Source organism: Coffea arabica, chromosome 6e (assembly GCF_036785885.1).
Source record: "Coffea arabica cultivar ET-39 chromosome 6e, Coffea Arabica ET-39 HiFi, whole genome shotgun sequence".
Lineage (NCBI taxonomy): Eukaryota > Viridiplantae > Streptophyta > Magnoliopsida > Gentianales > Rubiaceae > Coffea > Coffea arabica.
The window spans coordinates 22578504-22605072 of record NC_092321.1 but is presented as its reverse complement, the minus strand read 5'-3'; the positions used below and the strand labels follow the sequence as shown (position 1 = coordinate 22605072).

At 37.8% G+C, this 26569-nt stretch overlaps 2 protein-coding genes across 2 annotated transcripts; both read left to right on the top strand.

The window, feature by feature from the left end:
- Positions 1-16741: 16741 nt before the first annotated feature.
- Positions 16742-17979, top strand: LOC140009797 (uncharacterized). The gene is made up of 3 exons (XM_072056120.1): positions 16742-16865; positions 16982-17519; positions 17667-17979. The coding sequence occupies exons 1-3, from the start codon at positions 16742-16744 to the stop codon at positions 17977-17979; spliced, it is 975 nt and encodes a 324-aa protein (XP_071912221.1).
- A 1621-nt stretch (positions 17980-19600) lies between these two features.
- Positions 19601-21010, top strand: LOC140009796 (uncharacterized). Its single transcript, XM_072056119.1, has 2 exons — positions 19601-20249; positions 20409-21010. The coding sequence occupies exons 1-2, from the start codon at positions 19601-19603 to the stop codon at positions 21008-21010; spliced, it is 1251 nt and encodes a 416-aa protein (XP_071912220.1).
- The last annotated feature ends 5559 nt before the right edge of the window (positions 21011-26569 follow it).

Below are 26569 nucleotides of genomic sequence, written 5' to 3'. Positions count from 1 at the left end.
CAGGGCAGCTTTTGAGATGAGGTGTTCATGCTTGAAGTTAGAGTCTAAAGGAATACTCTGTGGTCATATTTTCCATGTGATGATCTTGGAACAAACTTCAGAAATTCAGCATATCTACATTGTGAGAAGATGGTCAAGAGATGCTAATTATGGCATGAAAATAGAAGAAGGAGCTAAAGATTGTATACCTAGAAACATTACGGAGACAGCAAGATATGGGGCATTAAAATTAGATTGCAATACCTTGTGTTACTTTGCAGCAAAAAATGGGGGTGGATACAGTCTTATACAAAAGATGTATTGTACTCTCATATTTGCAAAAATAGCTCTTCCTAGCATGTTAAGTATGAAGGCCCGTGTTAGTTGTGTGACTCTAGCATCATTCGATGTATCAAAAGTCTTGCCATTAAACTTTTCCAAAATATCTATTACACGGACAACATCACCAGCCACAAAAGTAAAAGTGCAACCAAGCTATTGGTAGATGTAATCTAGCTTTTCCTTAATATAGAAATGTCCAAGGAATAGGTAATCTACCAACCTAGATCCCAGTTAAGCAGGTGAAGTCTATTGGAGCAAATTTCATTTCACCAAATGATAGGTGAAATGTATTGGTGGTATCTCTCCAACTCTTAGCTAGCGGGTATGAGGGTTTCCTATCTCTTGTTGCCTGAGGGAAAAAGTCCATGAAACAGCCAAGGCACACTTCAGTCTTTTTCTTAACAACCTCGTCTGGTCATGCATTCCAGAATTTTGAAATATCTGTAAAAGAACCCCTCAAGTAATTATGAAATTTTTCCTGTTCCAATTATTTAGGAGTGGACTCGTTTGTTAATTTCAAGTGAGGCAATTGAATTTAAAAATTAGAACAAATTCAAAACTTGGGGAGTGGAAGATGTGATATTTATAGCAAAAAACAAAGAATTAAATAATAGGATCCGAAAAAACACACTACAAGAAATATGGCCTTCAGTAACAACCTAATGTAGTCACTGAAACCCAAAAAGTTATGACAATGATGACTTTTGTCATTGTCAAATGGTTGTTACAAATTCTCTGTCATAAATGATCTATGTGACAAATGTAATGAGGTTGTCACAAAAGCATATTATTCAGTGATAAACATAAAGCTATTACTAACTAGTACAGTTTGTGATGATTTTTCTTGTTACTGTTTTATCGGTATCTTTGTCATAAATAATTCAGAAGTTGTCACAAAATTTTTCTCAACAGTGACGACTTTCGCTTGTCACTTATATCCAGTTCATCAGTGACAAAGCATGTTGTCATTAGGTGAACTTGTGGACAGTGACAACCCCATAATGTAGTCACTGAACTGATTGTAAAATGGTAGATTCTTAAATTGTCATAAAAAGCTAACTGCATTAGTATTGCAACAATCATAACCTAGGATTCTATATCAACTAATGCTAAAGCCAATAGTAATTATTCCATAATAATTTTTCAAATACATATATATGGTCATAAACATCTTCAAATTCATCAAAACATACATCATCCAAAATATTTACTAAGGTCACATTAGTTCAAGCATTGGTAGCCATAATCTAGCCAAAATAGAGTACTACACGTCTCTATAAAAGTATAGGCAAAATCAACAAAGTCCTGAAATGGAAGCCATCATCATGTTCCTATCCGAAGGCCAACATTTTCTTGATCTTTTTTTTTAATACAAATTTTGAGCTAAGCTAAGGCATTTTTCTACGAAAATTAGGGAAACATTTCATCCGCATCCTGTAGCAGCTGCAGTATGCCTAATTTTTCTAATCGAAGGCATTCCTATTCTATCCAGTCGGATTTCCCCACGAGCCAGTCTGGGAAACATATTAAAACAGTCATAGACCTTGATATGTTGCTCAGGGTGAATTATGCCCGCATTAGATACTGCATCAGCAGCTTTGTTTGCCTCCCTGTAGCAATGTGAGAAACAAGCAGGATCGTCAACTAAATGCCAAATTTGCCGACCTCTTTTCGGATATGCCACAGACACTGAAAGCGCCGCTGAAGAATCCCAACTAAGACCAATGAATCCGATTGCACACATAGGTTATCAAAACCCCTTTGTACACATATTTGAAGACCAATTAGAAGAGCCAGAACCTCTGCACGAAGAGATGTAGTCTCTCCAAAGAAAGCCTGTGACGCCCCGAAAGAATGAGTGTGAGAACCCGAAAATTTTTATATATTTTCTAGACATTATTTTGTTTCCTTGTTTATAATTTTTTACTTTTCTTCAATATATTAATTTCCTATACATTTTTATAAGTAAATATAGTTTTCAAATCATTTCCTTGATACAAGTTAGTCCACGTTAATTTTGAAGTGTATTTTGAATGTGGGCCCCGCTAGTGCGGTAAATGCGATATTTTTTTCAACTAGTTGGTGAACCATGAAGTTAATTGCAAAGATTAGAAGTGGTTGGGGCCATAGTGTAAGGATTAGCAAAGTAAGTGTACTAGTAATCTAAGAGCTTCTAGGTTCTTCTTATGCTCAAGTTTGATTGGTGGACAAAAAGCATACTTTGACCATTGGTTTAAATATCTTCTAAGCTAGTAAATCAAAAGAAATACAAAGCAAAAACTCATAGAAACAAAGAGAGAGAGGGCCGGCCACCTTGAGGGAAAGAAACCAAGAGAGAAACTTCATTTGTTCTTCAATTTCTTGCCCAATCTTGAATTCTAACCAGAATTTTTGCAAAACCCTCCATCAAAGTCATTTACTAAGGTAGATTAAAGGATTGAGTGGAGTGATTTTGAAGGGACAAGCTCCAAGCTACTACTTTTCTTGTGGTTTTAAGGTATTTTGCCTAGAACATCCTCTTTACTTCAATTCATTGCTTATTAGTGGTTTTTAGTTGTTTTAGATGTTGTTTTGTGGAGGATTAGCACTTGAATACATGAATTCCAGCTGGGATGATAACCTGCCCTGCTTCTATCCGGTTCTATTTCACCTTGTTAGAGGCCGAATTAGCCTTAGCTCAAAACATAAAAGTTGTAGATAATGATGTTTTATAGTTGCCTGCAAATTTTCAGGCCAATTGGATCAACGTACCCTGTGAAAATACTGAAATACCCCTGCTGCCCTGTTTCTGTCCGAACTTGGTAATCAGCTTTGGTAATTGGTTAATTTGACTGGGAATACTATTGATTTGGTTGTTGAGGTCTTCTTAAGAATTATAGCCTTGTATCTTAGCTTTCGGATGGCTTTGGAATCACTTGAATTGGAGTTGTGTGTGCTGAGATATGAGTGAATGAATCAGGACTGCTAGTTAAATTTTACAGTGAGTTTCGAACTGAAAAATCTGGAGTTATTTTGGTAAATTTGACCTAGTTAGGGTGAGAACTGGACTGAGTGGTCTTCATGAAAGTTGTAGCCCTCTGTCTTATCTTCGAAACTGTATAAATTACATTCCAATCCAATAAGGGTAGATTCAGTTATGGATATTGTGCCGAAAGGTGTTAAACGGAACTTTTATATATTAACTGCGATCGTTACGGAAAATTTACGCTTGAGGGAATGAATTCCGGTTTCTAGGGTTTAATTGGGGGTTTTTCTAATGGTGGCTCTTAAGCTTCTAATTAGCTTTGATTGAGGGATATTGTGGCCTAATTGGATGCATTTTATTGCTTATTCATCGTATGTGTGATTGGTGATATATTGTAGGTTGGAAATGAAGCATTTATGGGGAAATGCTGTCCGAACTTTGAGAATGTATGATGGTTTTGAGTTTGTGATTTAGGACTTGGACTCGGGCAAGGTAATAATATATGATGGATGGTTTGTGAGCCGTGGAGGTGAGTGACCCTAAACCGTTTTCAAAGTTACTTTTGAACCGTTTCTTGCATTTTTTACTTGTTTGCATATCATGTGTGCCGGCATGCGAGTTTATGACATGATTTGGCTTAACTGAGTTCTTGGAAAGTCTGTGTTGAACACCAACGTCTCTACTACCTGTTTACTAGTTATTTGGAGCACGATGGCTCCTCATTCCTGTTTATCTGTTATCTGAGCTGTTTGAGCGTTGGGTGTTTAAGTGCAAGGATTTCACTGGCTCACGAGAGCAAAAATACGTACATTTGATTTTGAAATCATGACATCATCGAAATGCATTATTGTGAAATATATATGATTACTGATTTTATTAGTTACTCACTGAGCTTCTAGCTCACCCCAAAAATATTTTATTCCCCTTCACAGGGCTAGTGGGCGAAGGAAGGCTTGTAGTACTTATTCACGTGACTGGATGACATATATCTTGTACAGTTTGGATTTGGAATCATTTTATGTATAGTTTGGGGAATTGTTTCCGCTTCGCTTATGATATGTAATTATTGGAGAATTTGATGTAATATTTGAGATTTATATTGTATTTTGTTTGAGAACTGTAGTGACTGACTGAGTCCCGGCGAGAGTTGGGCAGGCGGTCAGCCGAACCCTTTGGTTCGCCTTAGGGTGAGGTGGGGCTGTCACAAAGCCGAAAAAGCAAACAAAGGTAAGCTGGTTGAATCTCGAAGGACCCCACCACCTCCACCCACTCCTGGATTACCCTTAGAACAACCATCCGTATTAAGTATAAACTTCCCAATCTTTTTCGCCTCCCACCGAACCAATTTGAATTCAAATACACTAACAGACGAAATCGACCAATCAAACAACTGACAAAATGTTTGCACTTCAATCATTTGTTTGAAGTGGATCTCCACAATGGATTTAATTTCAGAGAAGATGGCTTTACATATGACAGCAGATCGCATCTGGACACCCTCAAATATAGCTTTATTTCTCGTCTTCCAAATGTGCCAACAGGTAATACTTGGAAGAACGAGACAAATAAAATGTCGTATCGCAGAATCTTGTGACCTTAACCACCATTCAACTATGCGAGCCCGCAAAGACACCCTTGGGAAGTTCAATCCACATAAACCCCCAAAATAATTCCAAACCTCCAAAGCTATGTGACCACTAGAAAATACATGCTCAATAGATTCCTCTGATGCCTCTTGACAGCAAAAACACTTTGAGGGCAAATGGAAATCAAGTTTATATAACGTATCTGGTAGCGGCAATCTTCCCATCAATAATCGCAACATAAAAAATGACACTTTCAAAGGGATCATAGGGTGCCAAACCTTAGAGAACACCATCAACGTGTTACAGACCTGTCGAACCTCCCGAAAAGCTGATGTCAATGTGAAGTTTCCAGATGACGTGTGCATCCAAATGACTTCATCTGCACGTTTACCTTCAGGGATCGGGAACTTTAAGATTGAGGAAACAATATCTCTTGGCAAGGTTTGAGATAAAAGATTGACATCCCAATGCCCGTTGAAAATGAAATTGCGAAATGATAAGTTTGGGACAACTGGTGCTCTAATAAATAATGCACCAGTGGCCAACCAATTGTCATACAAAAAATGACACAACCCGTCATGGACTAACCATACCATAGATAGCTCCACTTGGCGGCTCACGTTTAACATTCTTCGCCAGACTACCGAGTTTGTGGGCCTTAATGATGCCTGACAGGGGTGGATCATTCTGCAGTACTTTGCTTGCATGAAAGTTGCCCACAACAACGATCGAGTTCGGAAGCTCCACCATAGTTTACAAGAGAAAGTTGTATAAACGTCCGTAAGTTTCCTGAATCCCACGCCCCTTTCGTCAGCCGGATAGCAAAGTTGAGACCACCATATCCAATGAAACTTCGACTCTTCAGATGTAGATCCCCAGAGGAATGCCGAGCAGGCCTTTTCTATAATGTTAAAAACCGCAGTAGGTATTACAGCAGCTGACAACAACTGCACTGGCATTGACGCCAGCACATGCTTGATTAAAATTATCTTGCCTCCAGATGATAGTAGCTTTGATTCCATGACAAAATCCTCCATAGAATAGGCTGACACACTTCCCCAAAATAAGCAGATTTACACCTCCCAAAATATAGCGGAAACCCTAAATAACTTATAGGGAAGGACTGCCAAGCAAATCCGGTGACACGTTCAATCACCCTTCTTCTAGTCGGTGACAATGTTGGGTGAACCAAATAACAACTTTTTTGAACATTTATCAGTTGCCCCGAGTATCTTTGATACATTTCTAATACCTGCATAATGTCTTTCAAAGAGGAGGAGGAGGAGCCATTCGCAAATATAAGCACATCATCCGCGAAGGCCAAATAAGTTATAGAAGGGCACCCATGTGGGACTTTGAATCCCAAGAAATCCGATTTGACCATGAGGCTGTTCAAACCTCTTGACATAACCTCAGTACCTATAATAAATAGCACCGGCGATAATGGATCACCCTGCCGTAAACCTCTTGTAGATTTAAAGAAACCATGTGAAGACCCATTAATAATGATCGAGAACTAAACGTTAGACAGTAACTGCCATACCAGATCTATGAATCGCTCCCCGAAGCCAAACTTCCACAGAACACCAATAATATGGCACCAAGACACTCTATCATAAGTTTTAGACATATCTAACTTCAGGATAATATTGCCACCTTTAGATTTTTTGCCTATACCCGACACGATCTCTTGAGTTAGCAAGTAATTTTCTGTTATATTCCGGCCCTTCACAAAACCTATTTGCTGGGGGAAATAATTCTTGGCAAGACACCAGCCACTCTATCAGCCAAGATTCTGGATAACAACTTGTTAATAAAGTTGCATAGGCTAATTGACCTAAATCGAAAAAAATCTTGGGAGTTTGAAACCTTAGGAATCAGCACAATGGAGGTAGAAGTGATGAACTGTTGATCTTGATCCCTATCTTTTGATGTTTACAAAACAAATGGATGATACTAATATTTCTTCAAGATACACTTTCAGTTTTGAAGTTGTTTGATTCCATGAACAAGTGCAATTGAAAGGGGACTAAGTATGCTGAAGCTGTCGGACGCTCAAATAGTCATGATCGGACGTCCGAAAGGATGAAGAACATCAAGAAGGAAACTCTGTCGGACGCTCGTAAGGAAGCATCGGACGTCCTGAAGGATCGGACGCATGCTTCGGACGTACATCAATCTCATCGGACGTCCTAAAAATTCCACGAAGATTTGATAACTCTCTGGACGACGTTCGGACACAGAAGCTAGGACGATAAAATACCATCGGACGTCCGAACGACAACTTGGCTGATTTTCGGACGATGGGATCGGACGGTGTTTAATCTGTCGGACGTCCGACGTCCCCAACGGCTAGTTGACTATTCAGCTACTTTCTATCCGTTGGATGCTTTAATGAGGCATTTTCTTGGTCCTATATAAATAGTGGTTGGTCAGATACTTCAGATAACTTTTGCACACTTTGTTTACAAGATCTCAAGAGATATTTTAGCTAGAAAATAGTCTCCAAAGCTAGATTTGTAGTCTTAGTGGTGTGAGGTTCATTGTAAGCTTTTCATTTGTGAGTGAATCTTTCATGAGTGTAGCTCTGTGAGGGTTGTCCTGAGGGATAGTAAAACGTCCTGGCTTGACCGAGTGGAGATCGGGGCAAGGAGGAGGTGAACCTTCCTTTGTACACAAGAGTGATTATAATTCATCAACTTGAAGTAGCTTGTCTCAATTAATCTACAAGCTCAAGAGGAGTTGGGTAGTTAATTGGTTTGCAACTCTTTCCTTTTTATTTACTTATTGTTACGTTTATGATCTTTAATTTGTTTATCTCTTCTACTCACAAGCACTTGTGCTTTCTTATCAACTGTCTCATTGGTTGTCTTCGGGCCTTACATGAACTGAGGCAACTCTACTCCACAAAAGAAACTGACTACAGCATTGTAGACATCCTGAGCAATAACTTCCCATGCAAAGGTATAAAATGTACCCGTGAATCCATCCGGACCAGTTGCATTGTCTCCATCCATTGATCTCACCACTTGATGAACCTCCTCTATAGAAGGAATCACTTCCAACATCCTATTATCCTCCCCCGAAATCGTGGGTGGAATGAGATACAACATATCGGAAGTAGCCACCGAAGGTCCCGAGAAAAGATTAGAGAAATATGTTATTGCCTCACCTGCTATATCAGCATCTTCATCCACCCAAACACCATTGAAATTTTTTATTCTATGTATCATTCTTTGAACCCGTCGCTATTTCACCACCGCATGAAAATACCTTGAGTTACGATCTCCATGATGAAGCCATTTGACTCAAGCCTTTTGGCTCCAAAACTGCTCTTCAATGGATAAAGCATAGCGTAATTCCGCCTGAGCCTTCCTGAGCGCAACTTGGCTCTCCTCGGTATCATCTTGATCTGCTACTTCCTCTGCTAGTTGTACCGCAACTTCCGTCTTTTGAACAGCTTCGAAAATATTTCCAAAACTGTACTTGTTCCAAGCCTGAATAGCCCTCCTCGTTGCCAATAATTTAGAACATAAAACCCGGAAGGGAGACCCACTAACTTCTTGAACCCAGGCATTTCAAATCACCTCCAAAAGTTCTGGTTTAGCCGTCCAGACATTCAAGAAACGGAAAGGCCGTGGCTTATTATCTAACCGAGATACAAACGAAATCTTCAATGGTGCGTGATCCGAGAGATGTCTCGCCAACTGAGTAACGAAAATGGCTGCGGAAAGTTCCAAACATGCCCCATTGATTAGAAGTCTGTCTAACCTCTTCAAAATTCTAGCTCTACCTCTCCGATTATTGCACCATGTGAAGCTAGATCCTGAAAAACCTACATCAAGAACCCCAGCCTCTTCCATGAATGACACCAATTCCACTCCCTCATCTATAGCAAACGGACGACCCCCACGTTTTTCATGCGGCGCCGTTATGACATTAATATCACCCCCAATGCACCGTGGATGAGAATTAGGCTTATCAGCTAATAAGTTGCGCCATAAGTACCTCCGCTCCTCTACTGTGCACTTTGCATGAACAAATGACATGATGATTGAACCTGGTGGTAGTGGATATTGAACAGAGATAGATATATGCTGATCTGAACTACCAATGATCGAACACACAAAAGGACTACTATAGAAAACCCAAATGTCACCCGAATGATTGACACACACAAAATCAAATAATAAACGTAACCGAATAGACTCAATTTTAGACACATCTAACTTTGGCTCACAAATAACAACAAACTTAATATGCTGTAACCTTATTAATTTGATCAATCTTCTTAGATTAGCGGCTTTAGCCACCCCTCTAATATTCCAAAAGATGCCATTAATCATGAGAAAAAACCTGGAAAGAATTTTGGGATGATGTTGCAGACCGTAGTTGTCTATCAGACAGAAAATGAGCACGCACGCCTTTCCCCCTTGCTTGTTTGAAATCTCGTGGTGTCACCACAGATTGATCAATGTTCAAAGCCGACACTGACGACTCCATCACTCTTGCTTGTTGGACAACCATCCTCGGAGATAAATTGCCTGCAATATTTGACAAACCAGTTTCAATCTCCCCATGGTCTCTGTGAACCCCATCCTTCTCCCCATGCAAATCGACAAAAAAGCTCTCCAACGCAGTTCCCGCAGCCATAGACTGCTGTTTCTCGGCCAAAAATTGCTTTGTTAAAGCCAGATTTTCATCACAATCATGCCCCTTTTCAGTCACCAGCTGTGCATGAATTTCGTGTTTCTCCCCTCCCAAAGACCCATCTGCCCCATCACATGTAACCTGATATCCATGTCCAGCAGAAGCCAACGTCTCAGTTTCTCCACCCATCTTAGCAACAAGTGCAATATCATCGGAACAACTATGGTCAGCCTCCTGCCGATCGGTTGTGGCACCTAGCACATCCGACCCAGTAAGATTTGTCCTTTCCACTGCAACTGCTGTCCTATTTCTGAAAGCCTCGGAGCCATCCTTCGTAGGAGCAACTGCGATAACATCATTTTCCTTATTCCCATTAACAGATGGATTGCACACAGGAGCAACCACCTGAGCATGGCGCTGCAAATGCATGTGCTGATGAGCTTGATGCCGAGACGTAAATTCAGACGAGCTCTTCTTACATTCCTCAAGTGATTGACCCAAATGGCAACAAGTAGAGCAATACGACGGCATATCTTCTATCACAATTCTTTGCCAAAAACCTGTTTCCCCTTCGACAGCTACCCATACTCTCGAAACGACTGGTTTCGCTACATCAACCTCCACGCACACCCTAGCCACACTAGGACTTGTGCCAGCAGCCGTAGCCGAATCCAGAAATAAAGGTCTGCCGACTGGAAATAAAATGGAAAACGAAGAATGTTTATCAAAGTAATGTATTGGCAGAGTCGGTAGATTCACCCAAACCGGAACCAAAGACGATTCTTTATGCACGTGGAATTCTCTAGTCCAACAAAATACTCGCATCGAAAATTTTTCCAATTGCCAAACCCCTCTCATCCAAATCCTGTTAAAATCTACCTCAGCTGAACACTTAATCAAAACATGTCTATAGTCCATCAACCCAATAGAAATGTGATCTCTTAGATTTCATGTTGCAAAGAACTTGCGAATTTCTTCTAAAGTAGGTCATCCATGAGAGAATTTCCCAACCAAAGCCCATTGAAACGGTGCCGCAAGCCTGTCCGCATCTTCTCTAGAGAAAACAACCGCAGCCTCACCCTTGTACAATGTCGTCGGCCGAATTTGGATAGTGGACTCTGCCGGCTGTGAGAAGAGTTGGGAGAAGGATTTTTTCGGTTATGGGGACATACTTTGCCCCTCAGCTGAGAAGTGAAGGGCAGCCATGAATCATCAAAGTGGTATAAGGAACTTCAAATTGGGCAGGATCTTTCGTCAAACAGTTGGCATGTAGTCTATCTTCCTAACCACTATCATCGATCTTACTTGGAAAGAAATTCTGCTTTGGGCTAAATTAAATTACCACAGGTAGCTTCTTTGAAGAATAAGTGAAGAATCCAACTTCAAATTCGGCTGGGTATTTCGTCAAGCAGTTGACGTGCAGAGTTGAATAGATGAAGCCATGTACCCACTTTTGATGAATTGATCTTCGTGTCAACAAAATTACTTTCTTCGGTAAGAAAGGAAGAGCAGGATCGGCAGCAATTGGTAGATCAATTGGCAGCAATTGCTAACTCGGAATTGCAGACGATCAAATACTTGCTTGGCAGGGCTCTTTGAAATACTTGCTTAACGGACCAAGGACATGTTCTTTGAATTGATTTACAAAGAATCAAGGCGTTTTGCAATTAGCCTTTTCTTTTCTTGATCTCATTATAAGTATCAACAACGCATAGTACTACATTTACAGAAAAAAAGCATATGCATGAGAATAAGGATTAGACATCATAGTTACATGAAAAAAAAAGAGTTGATAAACTTCACATCATTCTCGTGCATTTTTCATTCCCAGCAAAATAAGAAGGGAACTATACATTTTGTGATGACATATTAGAAATTTTTTGTAGTATTCATGATAGCATTCTCATTACTGTAAGTTGATTAATTACCAAAATTTTTAAAAAATAAAATGTTTGTAAGTATAAAATTCCCGATATCTAGCTCAAATTGGAGAGTGCAAAGTTTCAATTTTCTTGTGACAACTAAGTGCATTTTTTTATGACAATCTAAATTTGTTAAATATTATCTTTTTTAATTGAAGACCTATAATTCGTCATGAAAATAACACTTTTTCTAATAGTTCCTAGCCTTGTTAAAGAACAAAATCACCAGTAATAGTGCTTTTTGGGTAGTGAATTCAATCCATTCCGAATCAATATTGCTTGCGTCTTAAGGGGCCATAGCGCAAAGTTTAGTACTCTGCTAAAAAATTTGGATATAACATTTTTTGTTGTCGTACTAGAAATAAGAAATTAATCAAGATTGCCCAACTCTGATGCCAATTTGTTAGGATTGAATCCCTAATAATTTGGTAAATTTTTGAGAAGCGAGAAAAGGTGGTGGCAGGGTTGATCGAGCAATACCTCAAAAACAACCATCACCATAGCCTCTTCCATGTTGAACTCAAAATTTAGGGTTCCAATAATAGTCAAAACATGTAGGGTTGAATTGAAAGGATAAAATAATCACTCAAAATATTTATGTGAGAGAGAAGAAAATAAATAATTCACACTATTATTGAAATCTCAAACGACGGAAGAAAGTCACACTACTATAAAAACTTACAGATGCTCTTAGACTCTCTTGGACTCTCAAAAATACCTCAACTAATCCCTAATTATAACTTACTAAGACTTACAAAATAAGAAATCACTTACAGAAAAATTATCAAATAAAACACAAACTCCTAATTAACACAACTACTAAAAATCTGATTCCAATAAAACTAGCAAATAAATAAATAGAAACTTTTAGATTTGGTTTATTTTGCCAACATTCCACCTACTATCTCAAACTCAACCATTGACAACCTTAGAGAAATTGCAAACTTGGCTTTAGATGCCTTGAGAGACATGCTTGAACAATTTCCCAGAGGGAAAGAAAAATGCCTACCACTTTGCAAGTACTTTTCACCTGATGTTCCATAATTCAAACATTTCATGGAAAAACTTAACCAGCTTCCTGAGAGTCATTACCTAGTTGTCCACTAAAAAGAATCTTGTGAAAAATGATCCTCACACTTGTACAATATTGTAGTATCCAATCTAATTGGATGCACTAGCAATAATTAGGCAAATGCATAGGAAAAGGGCTAGATTTTTTAGGGGGAGAAGAAGGAGGATTACCTACTATAGGAGCGATTGCCTTGACTTTTTTCCCCTTTTCTTATGATTGCATGGTTACTTGACTCTAAATGTAATTCTATTAAGACCTTGGGTTTGTTGCTTTTGGGATAATTGTTAAAGTTTATTTGGAATGACTGTTGCAGATTTATATGATTGGATACCATTAGACTATTGAGTGACTTCTATTGGTTGATTGGAAAATTGTTAGCTCAATTAATTCACTGAATTGAAAGAATATATACACACATGCTTGATGAGTTTTTTCTTTTATTTATTTTATTAACTTCATGCTTGATGAGTTTAATTAATCGTAAGGTACTTCAAGTTGTTTAAAACATCGGACACATAAAAACACTTTCGATTACTCATAATTTTTCTTTGAGATCATATAAATTTCCAACACAAACAAGGTGGATGGCTTATCATCCTACATAGTGCATAGTTATCCACCCAAATCAAAATGAATAATCAAATTGAATGGATATCATCTGAGCCTAATTTTTTTGTCATGGAATTTTAGCTATAAGATTTCCAAACTTAACACTTTTAATGGCTTCGAAGTTGGAAATGTTTCCTACCAAAAAATGGCCTTTGAAGAGATTTAGGATCTCCAAACCAGAGAACTTAATGAGCGAATTGTAAGGAATCATAGGGATAAAAGTAGCGAAAGATTAAAATTTTTTATTCCTCAAAGGACATTTAGCCTTGATAAATCACATGCAACTAGAAGGGTATTCGAGTATGTTATCTCAATTAATGAAGAAACAAACAAACAATAGGAGCATTTATTGCAGAGGGTGGCGAGAGATCCACGTAACTACTCAAATGATTGGCCTTTAAAGGTGATCCACACTAACTCTTTAGCTAGAACCTCCAAGGTCAAATTAGCTTCTGCTAGATTTAGTGCTACCTGATTCTTAGACAATCACACACAAAAGATGGAAGAGAAAAATTTGCCCTAATTCACAATTAGGGTTTCAGCCAAGAGAGAGAGAAAAGGACCAATTTTTCCTTTCCTTTCTAGTGGAAATTATGACCTATTTTTCTCTCAAAATTTCTTGCAAAAATCTCACCAAATTGTGTGTGGAACTTGTCTAACTAGCAAAAGTGTAAGAGGGTATATATAAATAAAGAGGTTGACCCAATTCTAATGGAAAACCAAAAACTAAATTCCTAAAGAATTGGTTTCCTTACCCCAATTCAACTCCTTGTATTGGAAGACTCAACTACAATTGCAACATTAGTCCCTCAAGTTTAATTTGTCTCACATATTAAATTATAAGTTATAAAATTTGTCTTTCAAATCTCTACTTGAAATTCATTTAATCCACCTAAAGGAATTCTTAATGTGTGTGGCCCGTTAGGTTCTCAAACACGTTGACAATAAGAACGAGTCATAGTTCTTAATTAATAAGAATTACATAAATTAAAAATCCTCTTAATTTTACCTTTTAATAAGAATTAGAAAAGTCAAGTGAATGACTTTACCTTTTAATGAGCATTTACCATGTAATCAATATTCTTTTAATATACTTATCTCACATTAAACATGGAATGAGTCATGCCAATTCCATTATGCGATAAATGTTCTTTTTGGCACCAAAATATAACTCGAAAAGAACAAGTACTTAAAAACACTTTTCTAAAGGCCCATTTGGGGTAGTAGTAGCTTATTGAAAAGTATTTCCCTAGTAGAGCTTTTAATAAAAGTACTTTTCAACTACTTAAGTACTTTAAATATATTGTTTGGAGACATAATTCAATAAATACTTATTTTATTGGATAATGTGTAATTTGAAAATTTTTATAAGTGTTTATCTCTTTATTTGATTCAGAATATAGGATAAAATGATTAAATTTGATATTTTATTTTTAAATTACAAAAGCTACTCTAAAAGCACCAAATTTGAGCTTTTGCTAAAAATGCTTTTAACACCAAAAGCTCTACTCCTAATTTTATGGGATGATGTTAACCAAACACTTTAAAAATACTTTTAACACCTAAAAGTACTTGTTTACCAAAAGCACTGTAACTCCAAATGGGGCCTAAGACTCATTCACTTAGTATTATGATTACTTGAGCTATATTTTATAATTAAGTAGCCATTAATGAGATAACTCCACTTCCATAAGAGGTGGTAAATTAAATTATTCACTATCTTTCCATACTTCAAATACATACCCGTATGCTAATGATGTGAGGATTCTCTTGTACAGGAGCAATCATATTACAAATAAAGTACAACTATCCATACTCAAGGTACCATGATTGTGAGAACTCGGAAATTTATGTGCATACTTCGAATTTATTTCATTATATTTAACTTATCATTAGAAATATTATATACAACAAATAAATGGTTAAATTAAATGCCTCTGTTTTTCTGGTGCGAAAATAGTCATGATCCCGGGAACTATAGAAGGATGCTAACCGTAGAGGATGTCGGTGTGTGTGTAAGAAGAATCTGAGTGGGTTGGGTAGAGGTCTTGTTTGGTTTTTCAGCTTGTACTTGGTTTCCTAAGCTTTCCCGTACCTTGTTTTCTTCTACTCTGTTTTGCAGGTTTATGCAACTGGAGTTCTGCGAAAGGAAATAGTGCAAAGGTGGTGTCAAGTAACTGGATTTCTAGTAGATGGAGGAGGAGTTAGCTCGTGCTTTCGGCAAATTCGAGCTCTCTACAACAGAGCTGGAAGGGGTAGATCTCTGTTCGGATGATGTTAGAGAGGGTATGCAAGAATGTAGTAGGAGCCTAGTTGGAAGGGTGATAGGTGATAAGGTGGCACATTTCACAGGGGTTAAAAACTTTACCAACCATGCTTGGGGGTATCGCAGAAACATGGCTGTAACTGAGCTAGGACCTAACCTCTTTCAATTCCAGTTTGAAAATGAAAATGACCGTGAAAAAGTGCTGGTGGAAGGGCCGTGGATTCTGGACAATCAGGTCCTAGTGATAAAAGAATGGGAGATGGGTTGTGAAAGAAAGCTCCACTACTTTAGATATGCTTACTTATGGGTACAGATCTGGAATTTTCCAGTCCACTGGTTGTGTAGAACAGTGGGTTTTAAGTTAGGGAAACTCTTTAGATCAGTAAGAGAGGTAATTTGTCCACCAGGGGAGGGGGAAAGAAGGCAGGCATATGAAGATAATGGCAGAGGTTGATATACTACAACCCCTCCCGAGAGGAACCTTGGTGATGCTGGAAGGAGTGAACACCTGGGTGGAGTTTAAATATGAGCAATGTCCAGACTTTTGCTATAATTGTGGGATAATAGGCCACGGGGACAAGTCTTGTAATGGGGAAAGGAAGGATGGGCAGTCTGGTAGGGCAGGTCAATATGGTGCTTGGATGAGAGCAGAGAACATTATGGCATCTCCCTTGAGAGTTTACAAAGGGACGGAAATAGAGGTAAAACAAAGGGGTATGATGGTATCTGTGGGGAATAAAGAATCTGGAATTAAGGCTGGAGCAGCTAGGGAGAAAGGTTCTGGGGGAATGATTGATACGGGTAGTAGAGGGAGTGATAAGGTGGGTAAGAATAGTGACCAGAAAAAGGAAGTAATTGAGAGCAAATGGAGAGAGATTCTGAGAGAAAACAATAAGCTGGAAAAAAGAGTGGAAAAGGGGGATGGGGATAGGGGAAAACATTTAGAGGGAAAAGAGTCAAGAGAAAAGGAAAATATAGAAATATGTAAGGTGATAGTGGACCTGGGGACAGGTAAGAACAGGAAGGACGATCATAGTCCGGTGGACATGGTGGTCGAGGTTTCTCCAGAGAAGGAGGTGAAGGACAAAACTAAATAAGGGGGTATGATAATTCATGCTGCTGAAACTGGAAAGAATGGGTGCCGATCACCAGTTAATGAAAACAAACAAGGGGGGAAATAGAGGAGGAGTTTGCAGAATAAAAGAGTACCTTTAAGAGACATAACAGATAGTGGGATAGTGAGCAGGTTTGGAGAAAAAAGGAAAATGCAGGATGATAAACAAGAGCTGGATCTCATGGAGGACGACTTTGAAGAAGGTTCAAAACACAAGCTGGTAAAAAGGGACGGAAATGCTACCCAACAGGGAGGGGAATTGGAGGCTAGCCCCGCAATACCTCCACCAACACAATAAAGGTGGCGGTGTGGAATTGTCGAGGTGCAGGAGGCCCCTTGACAATTCCCCAACTGAAGGAGGTACTTCACCTCCACTCTCCTAATATCACGTTTTTGAGTGAAACAAAAAACCAGGAAAGATATATGAATTCAAAAATGAGTTAATTTTGAGAATAGCTTTGTTGTGAATCCTAAAGGCAGAGCAGGGGGGTTAGCTTTGTTTTGGAAGGATGATGTGGTACTGTTGGATGTACAAGGTTCTGACTGGTACATTGCAGCGAGGGTAGTAGAGAAGGAAACAAATGATGATTGGTGGCTGGTAGGAATTTATGCAAGTACGGAGGATAGAGTTAGGAAACATCAATGGAAAACAATAGAGGAAAAAAAGAGGGAATGGGGTGAGAAATGGGCTGTTATGGGTGATTTTAATTATATTTGCTCTAATGGAGAGAAATGGGGAGGGAGAGAAAGATCCGAGGGTAGCTTTAGGGACTTTAATAACTTCATTTCTGGGAATGAGCTGGTGGATATAGGATTTGTAGGGGTCTCTTGGACATGGAGTAATACATGGGACGGGGAAGGGGAGGTAAAGGAGAGGTTGGACAGATGTTTAGGGAGTGTTGGATGGATGCAGTTACATGAAAATGTGACTTGTGAGCATATTGAAAAAGAGGCATCTGATCACTGCCTCCTTATGGTAGACACAAACCCGCAACAAAGGAGAGGTAAAAGAAGGTTTTTCTTCGACCAAAAATAGGCAAAAGACAACGCATCTGAAATGGTAATTAAAACAGCTTGGGGGAGAGAACAACATGGATCCAGAATGTTTAAAGTAGTGAGAAGAATTAAGGAGTGCAGATTAGCATTGATCGATTGGAACAGGACAGCCAAAGGTAATGCAAAGGCAAAAATCCAGGGGATAAAGGAGCAACTGAAGGCAACAAGAGAGGCGGGTGAGCGGTGCAATAAGGGAGTCATTACAACCTTGAAGCTTCAGTTAAGCAAAGCCTATAAGGACGAGGAGCTATACTGGAGCCAGAAATCAAGAAGTAGATGGCTCAGGGAGGGGGACAAAAACACTACTTACTTTCACCAAAGTGTCATGGCTAAAAGGAAACGAAACAGGATCAGCATCCTCCAGAAAACTGATGGGGAGTGGTGTAGGAGTGACCAGAAAATTGAGGAAGAATTGTAGGAGTGACAGGAAATTGAGGAAGAATTGTAGGAGTGACAGGAAATTGAGGAAGAATTGTGTACACACTATAAGGAGCTCTTCACCTCTAATAACCCAACAGAATTTGATGAAGTGCTACAAGGCATACCGCGCACTATTTCCAATCTCATGAACGCACAGTTGATTAAACCTGTGGACGAGTTGGAGATCAAACAAGCCATTTTCTCTATGTTTCCTAACAAAGCTCCTGGAGTTGATGGTATGTCCCCGTGTTTTTTTCAAACATACTGGAGCATAATCAAAGTTGATATTGTCAATGCCATTACTAGCTTTTTTCATACGGGTAATCTCCTTAAGTCTATTAATGAGACCATCATTTCCCTAATCCCCAAGGTTGATAACCCTGTGATGCTAACTAATTTCAAACCTATTAGTCTATGCAATGTTTTGTACAAAACCATTTCCAAGCTGTTGGCTAATAGACTGAAAAAAGTTCTTAAACACTGCATTAGTCCATCTCAATCTGCTTTTGTTCCAGGCAGACAAATTCTTGACAATGTTATCATTGCTCATGAACTTTTACATTTTCTGAAAAGCAAGAGATCTGGCAAAGTAGGCTTCATGACCATTAAGCTTGATATGTCTAAAGCTTTTGATAGAGTGGAGTGGAAATTTCTTGGTAGAATTATGATGCACATGGGTTTTTGTCCTACTTTTGTTCAATGGATCATGACTTGTATTTCCACTGTTTCTTACTCCTTTAATTTGAATGGACAAAAGGTGAGATGTGTCAAACCTTCCAAAGGGATTAGACAAGGAGATCCTCTATCTCCTTATTTGTTTATCATATGTACTGAAGGGCTCTCAAATTTACTCAAGAAAGCTGTGGATAATAAGCATCTAACTGGTATAAAAATCTGCAAAGACAGCCCCATGGTGTCTCATTTATTTTTAGCAGATGACTCCCTCTTGTGTTGTAAAGCTAGCAAACAAGAAGCTCAGAAGATCAAGGAGATAATTTAGCTTTACGGCAAAGCAACTGGACAGGTGATAAAGTTTGACAAATCTGCCATGTTTTTTACTAGAAATACTCCCATGATACTTAGAGGGGAAATTAGTGAGGTGTTGGACAATATGAGGGAAGCTCATAGTGGTAAATATCTAGGTCTTCTGATTACCATTGGGAGAGCTAAAAACCAGGTTTTTGGGTATTTGATGAGTAATATTAGTAGTAAACTTCAAGGATGGAAACAAAAGTTGCTTAGCCAAGGGGGTAAAGAGGTTTTGATCAAATCAGTCATTATGGTTATGCCTACATACATTATGTCCTGCTTTAAAATACCCAAAGGTTTGTGCAAGGCCATTAGTGCTAGAATCGCAAGGTACTGGTGGGGTGGTGGGGAATCTGAAAAAAAAAAGTACATTGGGTTAGGTGGAGTAAACTTTTAGAGGTCAAAGGGAAGGGGGGATGGGTTTTAGAGACCTGGAAGCCTCCAATATGGCTCTGCTTGCAAAACAAATTTGGAGAATTGTTACCAATCCAAATTTGTTAGTAAGCAAAGTCCTGAAGGCTAAGTATATGAAAGAGGATGACTAGTTAGGACAACAACCACCAAACAATGCTTCTTGGTGCTGGAAAAGCATGCACAAGGGGGGAGAACTACTTCAACAGGGGCTATGGAAGAGAGTGGGAGATGGAAGGTCAGTGAAAATTTGGCATGATAGATGGATACCTGGCTTGGTTGATGGAAGAGTAACAACAGTTAAACCAATAGGATGTCAGCTCGAGTTTGTCCACGAGCTAATAGAGGGAGGAAAGTGGAAGAATGATCTCTTGAAGCACTGGTTTAATGTTGTTGATGTGGATCACATTACTAATATCCCCCTTAGTTTATCTAATAGAAAAGACAGATTGTTTTGGAATTATAGCAAGTCTGGGATTTACACTGTGAAGACTGGATATGTTGTTGCAAAGGAGCAAAGTGAAATGATGAATCGAAGACTTGCATCTGATCCGGAAACTAGTTGGGAAATTAGAAAGCACACAGTATGGAAAAGATTGTGGAGCCTAAACGTTAAGATGAAACTGAAACATTTTTTATGGAGATGTCTGCAAAATGGAATGGCCACAAATGAAGCTCTCTACAAGAGATTTGGAATCAGTAACAAGATATGTCACTGCTGTGGGGAGGAAACGGAAACCATTGAGCATATTTTCTTCTTCTACCCAAAAGCTAAAGTGATATGGAAGTTAGCTCCTGTAAGGTGGGAGGGCTTAGTTGCACTACAAGGTAACTTGTGGAGATGGTGGGAAGCTGTGACGTAATCAGCAAAGGAGACACAAGGAGTAGATAGAATCAGGCTTACGGTGAACCTCTTATGGCAAATCTGGAAATCGAGAAACAAGTTAACATTCTAGAGTGAGTTAGTGGATGCAAAAGCAATAATAGACAAGGCACAGCAGGAATGGATCGAGTATGAGGCAGCGTATGAAACAGACACAAGAGCAAATTCAAGTCTAGAAATGGAAAGACAGGTCCAGCAGCGATGGGAGCCTCCTAAGGAAGGAACAATGATGATCAACACAGACGTAGCAATTTCAGCTAAAATGGTCAGATCAGGATTGGGGATCATTGCAAGGAACTGGTATGGGGCGATAGTGAAAGCGAAGGGAATTACTGAGAGGAGGAAAGGGGAAGCAGCCACAGAGGAAACTCTAGCAATCAGAGGTGCGCTGGAAATGGCTCAAGGTGCAGGATGGACAAACATAGAAGTCCAATCTGACTGCAAGTATGTTGTGAGCCTCATCAATACGGACAATGTTCAGGAATGTAGACTCCAAACACTCCTGGATGACAATGATGTCTTGAAGAAAAGATTTGAAAGTTGCACTTTCTCTTTTGTTTCCCGAACTGCTAATAGTTGTAGCCATGAATTGGCTCAATTCGCAGTCAAGGCAACTAGAAGTTTTGAATGGGAAGGTACATTCCCAACTTGGCTTTCAGCTTTAGCTAGGAAAGATATGGGGGTAGTTACCCCTTTTTGTAATTAGCCCTTGTACTATCAAGTGTTAATATCTATAAAAATATTATCGTTTGTCAAAAAAAAAAAAGAAATATCCTAGAATAGTGTAAAAAAAATTATATGAATCAAATAAACATATGATATGCATATTGTAATTTGAGCCATTTGAATATATTATATAGTTAAATAAGTTACATGACTAATTAATTTTCCTTAAAGCTAAATGTGTGAAATTCTACTAGACCAATGTAGGAAAATTTTCCAAGATACATACAAATTAGAATAAACGAAATTTGGAATCAATGTCTGAGAGCAGTTTGCAACCGTTAAAACTTAAAGGAAAAAGGTAAAACTCTTTGTAACCTTCTTTTATTTACAGTGTATAACTGAATATATGGGCTGCATGTTAGTTTTTAGCAAGGAAATATAAGTTTTAACTGAGGAAAAATCTGATGAAGGAATAAAATTGAAGCTAGACTGAATCTGTGGGAACTGAGAGATGGCTAAATGAATTGCAGCTTGTTATCAATGGAAAAATGGAAGCCATTAAGTGAATTTTAGCTATAGAAACTTGTGAAAGCTGAAACTTTGAGTTGAAAACAAAGAAAGAAACCTGCTAGAATCCTTATAGCTTCATCCGAGAGAAAAGAAGTGAAGAAACTCTAGCTGTCTTCTGCAAAGTTTAGTTTTAAATTTCGTATTAAGCTGTAATGTATTGTAAAGCATCTTAACTTCATCGAGCATGACAGAAACAAGTAGAAACTAAAATGAACATTGAAGGAAGAATGAGTTCAATTTACTGCAGATAGGTTGGCCGAGGAAATGAAACAGAAGATGCAACTTCTTGTTAATATATTGGAAACACTTACTAACAACCGCATGAGATATGTTAATTCTTTACCTTAACAGATAGGTGCCTTGGAAATCAGAAAACTTCAGGAAGCTTAACTAAAATTTGACAAAAGGAAGCTGGTACAATTTGCTATGATAGAAAAAAAAAGGGAAGGAAATCAGCTTGTAGAGCAGCCTTTCTTTTAATTTCTGGCTCCGTGAACTTCCACAGGTAGAACTCGTTGGAGTGTATGCCCTAAAACAATGTATTTGTTTTATTTTATGCATTCCTTATTATATGTTTTGTATTTTAATAACTTCTTATTTATCTGTTAAATATTAGTTATAACCGATAAAGTCCTTAGAATATTTACTGATGTGATGGTAGTCACAAGAGTTGGTGACCATGAGCTATCAATCGCATTTATAGTAATATTCTTAGAATTCCCTAGTTATAGTACTAATGAAATAGGACATCTTTAGTACGGTAAAACTAGTACACAGTTAGCCTCTGATTAAGGTAATTATTGGTTGTTCTCATCAACCATGGTATGAAGATATCTAGGCTAATGTGTAGATGATTTGAAGAGTTCAAATGCATTGGAGTGATCCATTTAGAGATCCCGTTAGGATATCTATCTAGTGCCAATGGTGTATTTCTAGTGAAAAATTGTGTAAGTGATCCTACGACTTGAGATCACCATAGTATCTTGAGTGTGAATCACTACATTTTGATTCTAATTACTTGTTACTTTTCATGAGTACCTTAAAGTGTAGAAGTTGGATGTAGTGTGAAGCACGTAAAGAAAATGGGTGATCAAGATAGAATTTATTACTCTGATAGAAGGAGTTGATATTCGGATGGCCACTAGTAGAAAATTAACCCTAAAGTCGACTATTAGATAAATTGAAGAATGTCTTCAATTTAACCTAATTCAGGGTAAATTTCGGGAACTAGAAAAACTTAATTAGTCATCAGGGAATTGACACTTATTCCTCATTCCTGACTAATTGGATATCTTTGGTTAAAGGATAATAATTACATGGTAATTTTTCATGGAAAGGTTAGGTCAAATTCCCTTGACTAATTCCGAGGAATTGGGCAATCGCGATGTGTTGCTAGACACCGCTCATGGTCTAGAATTATGGATTGATGTTTTATTATAAGTTATGATAAAATAAAGTCATTTATTTTATCTAATTATTAAACCATAATTATTACCAATTTATTCGGGACCTATTGGGTCACACGCAATAGAGATTTAATCCTGGATTAAAACTATGTAAATTATCGGGGTTTAATTTTAAAAGAAAATAAATCCCAGGCCTATTTGAGTAGATAAGAGTGAACGATTATCTCTTATTTGTCAGATAACTGATAGATGAGTCTTGTGTGATGAGAAGTCTTATCGTTTGATTTTGAATCAGACAGCAAGACTCATCATTCTATCTTATTATCTCTCTCTCTCCTTTTAACTCCTAAGGGAGAGATAGAGGATGGGTTAGAGGGTGAAGGTAACCAAAAAAGGCAAAAGGAAGAGTCTGTGAGTGTCACATACTTCGAATAAGAGCAAGAAGGGCTAGCAACTTTTTCTTGCTCTTCAATACATAGTTCGTGAGACGACCCAGGGTTGCTCTAGCGTGGATATCAGTAGAGGCAAGACGGCTGGACTGCTCAAGGGCTGACCATCCTCAACAACACTACAGGGTGACGCCGCAAGGATTAAGGTAATCCTATAACCCTCATTTTAATGCATCATACGTAAAATTTAGGGTGATTCCTGGATAGTTTTAGGAAAAAATTTTTATTTTTCCGCTGCATAGTGTCCCTAAAACCTAACAGAACTAAGGTTGCTCTGTTGTTTAATGTCTACGGCTGGTTCAATAAGTAGAGTTAAACTAAAACAAATGAAGGAAGCTATGAGATGTGCTGTTGAATTACCTCATGACCAAGAGACAGAAGGAATAGTAGATCAGTCTTATCCTCTAAGTTAGCTGCAAAATTTTTCATGTTCTGTACAAGGCTACTTTGTAGCTTAATAAATGTAATTAACCTGGCTAATTGGGACATGAGAGTGAAAGGAAAGATTTAAGGGAAATATACTGAATATTGGACTGATACATTGCTAGAAAACTCAGTTAATGGTTGTGATTGTAGATGACAGATCTTGGAGATGATATGGTCAGTCAACATGCGGAAATTATGAGGTAATCACCTTGAATGGAATGTTTATTAGGTGACTAAAGTTTAAGCAATTAAAAGGCGAAGTTTATTATAGGTTTAGGAACATTTGAGCTGAAATCCTGTTATGGGATCGGATGAAGAGAAAAATGAAACTTTTATGAAATCTTGAATTCTAGCTAATTGGTTGTAAAACTACGCTTATGAGCATTTAAGAAAATTAAAACTAGAAAACTAATGAATTACTACAAAACTCAAATCATAGGCAGCTTAGAATTGGTTTGGATTAAAAAGGGAAGGATGAAAAGTTTATTTACTTTAACCTTAGGATATAAAGTAGAAAATGGTTTAACCCTAATTTAAATATTTATAAATTATAATCTTGAAAAATATGTATATTTCTTAGTTAAAATGATAAAGTCAATAAGCTTCGAAATAAAATGTAGAATAAATATTGAATATATTATATTTTAAAGTCAAACTTGATTTTAATAGTTCCGATAATAGGGTAATAAATAATAAATGAATATCTACAAATTGTATATTTACTTTGGACTTATACACTTATCTCAGGGAATAGCTGTGAGCCAGGAAACAAACTCGAGGCTCAAGAGTAATTTATTTGGATATTTGGTGAGTGTTTCCGAATTTATGTGTCTAATTGTTTATGTTTACTTAAGTGGAATTATGTGATAAATGTGCTTATTATGAAATATTACTAAGTGATTCATTGTAAAGTGTATCTCAATTGTCCCTTGCCTTCTAAGTCTTTTTTTTTTCCCTCGACTTGTCGAGGGTGTACTTTATCGCACTCGACTTAGTTGAGTTTGAAGGTTGGTAATTGGCTAAATGTTATTGCAAGTGTGCATGACTGTAAGCCGTGAGTGTGTACTTTACCACATCGGCTGAATTGGGCCTCAAAACCCTTTGTTCAATGGATTATTCGAGCCAGCAAAAGGGCTTGGTCGGATAGGACGGTAGCTTTGGGTAAGTGTATTGGTATGCTTGAGTATTACCACGGAGTAGCAGATTACTGATATTGATATGACCATCTAAGTGAGGGAAGTGTTTATTGTTTTGGAGGTTATAAGGAGGAGTTGGTGGAGTGTGTAGTGCATTGAAGTGGCTCTAATGCGAGCACCGTATCCTTTTAAAAGTGATTGTTTAGTAAAGTGTTCTCTACTTGATTCAGTGAAGTGTTCTTTAATTGCTTAATTTTGCTACTGGCTTATCTGGTTTAAATGTTTATTGATTGTTGCTTGCATGGAAACCTCACTGAGCATTAGCTCAACCTTTTAGCTTTGTTTTCCTTACAAGAGCTGAAGTTTGAAGGACGATCAAGTAGAGTTAGAGTGTTTTGGGAGGTCTAATGTTATATATTGATGATAAGACTTGCATTTTGCATCTCTTAATGGGTAGATTTATATTTTACACTAGTTGGTGATGTACTTGGGTGATGTACTTAAGAATGAACGTTTGGATGATTTACTTTTGTAATTTGTAATGGACGAAGCTTTTGTCTTACTAAGAACTATTAAGAATGGATGTTTGGATGATTAATGAGAAATGTTATCTCTGAAGTTAATGTAAATAAATGAGTCCTGACGAGAGCCAGGCAGGCAGTCCGCTAACTTCTAGAGTATGCCCTAGGAGAAGGCCGGGTCGTCACAATGATAACTTTAAATCCAAGACTCACTTACATAAAACATCATCTAGAGATTAATTCTTTTAGCACAAAAGAAATCTCTAACACAGATCAATCTAGGGAATTGGATTATACTATCAAGCACCCATATTCTATTTTATGTGTCTTACATAGTATAGTAGATGAGGTCTACTACTTCCTTAATGGAAACGGCATAGTATATGCTAGTTTAACCATGTTAACAATGTCCCGTTCTTGTAAATACTTTGACTAGAGATATTTAAGAATAAACTTTATATTTAATCAAATGAACCTCACCATCATAACACTTACGATTTCATTGATTAAGTTTATTCTAGGGACTTTATCATACAAGTGTAAATATACAAGCAATCAATATGATAAAAATGTTATTTGTTAATACATAAATAGTTCAAATATATATAAAAAAAATCTTAAAAAGTGATTGTCTTTATGGCATACATACTTTCATGAATTTCATCCCTTTTATATATCTAGTTTATTTTTTGAAAATCGTCTTTCTACCTTGGGTCCTTTAGAATATTCTCCTACACATGTTATCCTTTTTCATGATGGTGAACCATTAATCTTATCCACCTATAAACTTAGATTTAACTGACCAAACCACGTGAATCTTGTTCTTTTTCTTTTCTATTTCAGGAAAACTTCATTGTCATCTTCATCATTATTGGTGCAGGGTGGCAAGGACTTAGGCAATTTATTTATTTTATTTTGTTTAACTTACTCGAGATGTATGTCTTGAATGTCATTAATCACATGTTTTGAACAATTTGAGTGTGAAAGTTTACTACTGAGAAGAGGGATTGACTGAAAGTACTATGATCGGAGAATCTCTCGGGGAGGTGTTTGGTAAATAGGTTTTATATTTAGGAATGAGTTTCAAAATT